We start from the raw sequence: 5,123 nt of genomic DNA on the forward strand, positions 1-5,123 counted from the left end.
CGTGTAGCACCGGGCCTGCAGCTGGGGCAGGCCGACGAGCCCAGTAGATGGCTGGCAGCTCCTTGCAGAAGATAGCAGGGGTCAGATGGACAGAAAGGCGGGCTCTGCAGGGGGCCAAAGGGTGGGGCCTGGCAGCGGCTGCCCAGCCGACATCACATGGTCCGGCTGTACTCGATGCCACTCTTGGAAGAGATGCCCGACCATGGCAGGAAGCTGCAGAGCAGGCTATGGGCCTGGCGGTAGACTCTGTGCGGGATGGAGCAGGGGCTCAGGCTGGCTAGTGCAGAGCCCAGGTGCTGGATGTAGTCCGTGGGGCTCTGTTAAGGAAGATTCCGACTTGCCCTGACCATGCTCACCAGGGCACAGTCATCAGGGGCCCACACAGTGGCCTGCGGGACTGTGTACAGACGGCAAGCCACGCTCGGGAGGCAGAGAGCCCGCTAAGCCTCTGCAAAGCTGGAAAGGCTCATGAAGTGCCCTCTGCTGTGCAAAATAACAAAGGGTGGCGTCTGGGGACAGAGGGGGCCTTCTGAGTGAGGCCACGGGCATGTGGACACCCCTACAATCAGGGATGTACAGCGGGTGGGGAAGGGGCCTGGCAGAAGACCAGGTGCTTCTGGTTCTCCCTAGATCCTCAACCCTTGGGGCAGCAAGAGGGACAGAGCCCTGTCCTTACGACAAGGAGGGGGTCAACAGTGCTGACCCCTAGATGTCTGCAGGGGCCCGTCTTCACATAAGCTAGAAGGCCTGTGGAGTGTGGGGTCGCCCCTCTCTTTCCTGCTTATTATTCTATGTAATGAATAAATGCTAGACTCCTGAATTTGAAAGCACACACACACGCACAGCATGTTTTGGGCCACATTCTGTGACTATTAAAGTTTCCTGGCTTCCTTCCGACCTGTCAGGGGCCAGCGAGAGTTAAGGAGAAGGAAGCGGGGAAGGGCACACCTTTGGGTCATGCATCCCATAAGGAAGGTTTGAACCCAGGTGTTCAAAAAAAAGTAAAAATCTCTTCTCACCGCACTTGTTTCCCCTCTGCTAGCACGGGCTCTGAGAGGGCGGGAGATCCTGTCTGTTTTGCGCACTGCTGATCCCCAGTGCAGATGGAGCAGGAGGCTCTCCAGCTGGGTGTGGGGGCTCATGCCTATAATCCCAGCACTCTGGGAGGCTGAGGCAGGCGGATCATTTGAGCTCAGGAGTTCGAGACCAGCCTGGGCAACATGGTAATATGTACAGCTGGATTTACCCAAATGTGCGTCAGATTTACCCACAACACGATCAGGTCAGGGAGAGAAGCGTCCATAAGCCTGGCCACCTGAACATCATCTGAGGGGACCACCGTTCCAACTTCCTCACTGGCTCCGCCACCTTACGGACAGGAAGCCACAGTCCCTCTCCCCCAGAAGTTAAGGATATAAAATCGTCCAGGGAGGGTGGCCGCCATTGATGTAGAGGACATAGGTGAAGCCATCTTTGAGGACCCCTCGGATGGAGTAGTAATAGGGGAGATAGTGGTGCTGCTTGAAGTCTCTGTTTTCGTAGAAGCTTATTGCTGTGTTGTTGGTGGTGAGGACATGAAGGTAAATGGCTTTGCAGTGGTCCTGGGCGGTGGTTGATATATGATCCTTTAGACTTTCAAGTAAGAGGGAACCTTGGGGAGAAGGGGTAAAGGTTATCCAGGCAGAGCAGTTAGGAAGGAAGGATGACTGGACTAGGAAGGGGGCTTTGCACGAGTCTCTCAGAGATGTCTCGGTCCACCGTATCAGAGACCAGCCTTCCTTCACCACCACTGTCAAAGTCCCTAAAATCTCATGACCAGAGGGAGCCTGGTAGCTACAGACTGCTGGGAGGGACTGCAGAGGTGGCCTGGTAGCGCCCTCCCAGGGGCTGGGCCCGCAAGGAGACTCCCTTTCAGACAACAAACAGGGTAAATGTGAGCCCAGGAAAACATGGACTAGATGGGCCTGGGTTTAAAATTAATTAAGACTCTGCCGCTCACTGGCCGTGTGGCTGAGTGGGATGGGACATCAGAGAAACGGTGAGTGGTGCTTCCTTGTGCGTGTTCACACTTTCTACTCTGAATCATGAGCAGTGAATACACATGAGTTGTACGTGTGGCGGCAGCAGGAGTGAGAGGTGCTCGTTTCCTCAGCTCCATCCTAGGGGCTGAGCAAGGCTGTGGCAGAAAGGCCTGGGGGCATGTGGAAAGAGGATGGCTGAAGGTGGTGGCTGTGCTGGCAGGGGAGGGATGATGAAAGTCTGGCCACATGGGGATGGAAGATGAGACTGAGGGATGTTCACGAGCCAGAGTTGTTGGGGTCAGGGAAGAGACTGGGTGCAGATGGGATGGGGGTGGGGTGGGACAAGAGGGTGGGATGGGCGCCAAGTCACAGGCCCGGCTGCCCTTACCTATGCCGTGCTTCCTGAACTCTTTCACGACGCCCAGACTGAGGATGTACGCGACTTGTGTGTCAACAGAGAAGCTGGACGCTAGAATATCTCCATCCTAGAGGAAGAGTCAGACAGAAAGTCAGGCTCACGCTCCTGGCACACAGCTCACTGCACAGTCCGGCCCCGGCGGGCTCTGCACCGACTCCCCACCACGACAGCCAGAGGGACACCGACTGGAGGGGCAGAATCAAGAGGCAGTGGAGAGGGGCCCCCATTCCCCACGGAAATGAGAGCGTTTATGCCCTTCTGGTGAAAAATGGCTGAAGTAAGAACACACAGAAAAGCAGCTTCTCTTGGAGGTGTGTGGGAGGCCTAGCCAAGGACGGGAATGAGGCTCTAATGCCAGCACGAGGTAAAGGTATGGCACGAAGGGAGCAACTACACAGCACCGCACCGGCCTCATGGGAATGCACGCGTGTCACCTGGTACGCCTGGATGCAGGACAGCGGACAAATGCAGTTTTACAGGTTCCGTTAGAGAATCGCACGCTGCCCCAGGTGGTCTTGGAGGAGGGAAACTCCGAAGGCCGTCCAACCCCCTCTGCTGTCCCTACAGGGAGAGGACGCCGCCACACCTACGTAAAGCCACCCACCATCTCTTGGTTCTAGAGATGGATTTCCGGGTGGGAGTCATGAATCCGATCAGCATGAGGCTCTTAACATCTTCCAACTCGTAAAGAACAAGAAGGCCTTTCTGTTCCCACGTGCTGGGCTGGGGTCATCCTATCCGGGCTCCCTGTTCTCCCAGCCCTCTTCAAGCCACAGTTCACCCGGACATATCAGTCCAGGGAGGAAGGTGTCCTTATCACTCGTTACTCCAGGCCTGCAGGAAGGGTGTCTGTTCCCCAGCTGACATCTCCTAACAGGGTCTACTTTGCCCTGACCTTGAACTCACTAAGTCTGAGAGGAAGAGGGGAGCCGAATGAGTGCCAGCGTGCAGGCCAGAGGGCCCTCTACTGAGAGCCAGGAACACGAGCCAAAGGGTCCCCATGTCGGCCCTGAGGTAACACAAACACATTCAAGGGGAGGAAGAGACCCAGCCGCCACCTGAGGGCAGGCGCACAGTCACCAGGGGGCACTCAGGAAAGCCACCCGGAGGTGGAGGGGGTTCAGGGGAATGAGTCATGGAGGGAAGGTGGGGACCATGTGTCCCATCAAGAAGAGAGATCAGGCTGGGCACGGTGGCTCCCACCTGTAATCCTAGCACTATGGGAGGCCGAGGCAGGCAGACCACTTGAGGCCAGGGGTTCCAGACCAGCATGGCCAACACGGTGAAACCGCATCTCCACTAAAAATACAAAAATTAGCTGGGCGTGGTGGCGCACGTCTAAATCCTAGCTACTTGAGAAGTGGAGGTTGCAGTGAGCCGCAATCAGGATCGCACCACTGCACTCCATCCTGGGTGACAGTGAGACTCCGTTTCAGTAAAAAAAAAAAAAAGCCGGGGGGGAGAGAAAAGAATGTTGACATTTGCATTCTGCTACATCTTAGCTCTTAAAAATCAAAGAAAAAAGCTCAGGAGGAAGCTAGGACAGAAAAAGTGACGCAGGAGAAAAAAACTATGCCAGACAGAGCATGACCATAGGCAAAACAGGGTAGATGCCAGTGGATTCGGGTCCTTAAAGGGAGAGACATACCTTCTTGCACTTTTATTTACTTATGTAGAGACAGAGTCTCACTCTGTCACCCAGGCTAGAGTGCAATGGTGCAATCTCAGCTCACTGCAACCTCCGGGTTCAAGTGATGCTTGTGCCTCGGCCTCCTGAGTAGGTGGGATTAAAGGTGTGCACCATCATGCCTGGCTTATCTGTATTTTTACTTTTAGTAGAGACAAGATTTCACCATGTTGGCCAGGCTAGTCTCGAACTCCTGACCTCAAGTGATCTGCCCACCTGGGCCTCCCAAAGTGCTGGGGATTACAGGTGTGAGCCACCGTGCACAGCCCCTATCTAACTTTTCTTTTTTTTTGAGACGAAGTCTTGCTCTTGTCCCTCAGGCTGGAGTGCAAAGGTGCGATCCCGGCTCACTGCGACCTCTGCCTCCTGGGTTCAAGCGATTCCCCTGCCTCAGCCTCCCCAGTAGCTGGGATTACAGGTGCCTGCCACCACACCCAGCTAATTTTTGTATTTTTAGTAGAAACGGGGTTTCACCAGGTTGGCCAGGGTGGTCTCGAACTCCTGACCTCAGGTGATCCGCCTGCCTTGGTCTCCCAAAGTGCTAGGATTACAGATGTGAGCCACCGCCCCTGGCCCTTTCTCTAACTTTTAAAGAAATAACCTCAAGCCAAACAAATTGAAGCATCTGCCAGTTGTTGGTGGGTTTTTCCCTCCTTGGCTAAATCCTTGGGTGGTAAACATTATCTCAGATGCTGGGATGACCAACATTATCATGCAGAATCTTGACCAAAGTCAACCATTTGGAACAACGCGGCCATGGCCTTACTGTTTACATTCAGAGTGGGGTGTGCTAGCCTGGAGCGGGACTGAGGTGGGTCCACGGATGCCCAAAGGGTTCTTAGATCTTAAAAGGTTCTGTGAAGTCAGAGGAAACAAAATTATCTCTGTACTTTCCCTGACCTCTAACTGTAACTAGCATTTCCTTCAACAAGCTGAAGCAGTCTTAGCGGTTTCTATGACACCGCCGCCAACACAAATCAGGGATATTTTCATATCA

The 5,123-nt window shown here is 54.4% G+C and overlaps 2 protein-coding genes across 2 annotated transcripts in view; both read right to left on the reverse strand.

Moving 5' to 3' along the window:
* Nucleotides 1-2,158, reverse strand: LOC105541560 (N-alpha-acetyltransferase 60-like). The gene is made up of 3 exons (XM_011982645.1): nucleotides 2,113-2,158; nucleotides 1,417-1,711; nucleotides 1-309 (listed from the first exon to the last, which is right to left on the reverse strand). The coding sequence occupies exons 1-3, from the start codon at nucleotides 2,156-2,158 to the stop codon at nucleotides 153-155; spliced, it is 498 nt and encodes a 165-aa protein (XP_011838035.1). The 3' UTR covers nucleotides 1-152.
* LOC105541516 (N-alpha-acetyltransferase 60) overlaps nucleotides 2,106-5,123 on the reverse strand; it is a 54,248-nt gene continuing 51,230 nt past the window's right edge. Inside the window, exons 3-4 of the mRNA XM_011982576.1 lie at nucleotides 2,410-2,506; nucleotides 2,106-2,191 (exon numbers count right to left, since the gene is read on the reverse strand). Coding sequence (XP_011837966.1) covers nucleotides 2,160-2,191; nucleotides 2,410-2,506 — 129 coding nt within the window. The 3' untranslated portion in view covers nucleotides 2,106-2,159. The remainder of the gene's footprint in view (nucleotides 2,192-2,409; nucleotides 2,507-5,123) is intronic.

Source organism: Mandrillus leucophaeus, unplaced genomic scaffold, assembly GCF_000951045.1.
Source record: "Mandrillus leucophaeus isolate KB7577 unplaced genomic scaffold, Mleu.le_1.0 Scaffold240, whole genome shotgun sequence".
Classification (NCBI taxonomy): Eukaryota; Metazoa; Chordata; class Mammalia; order Primates; family Cercopithecidae; genus Mandrillus; species Mandrillus leucophaeus.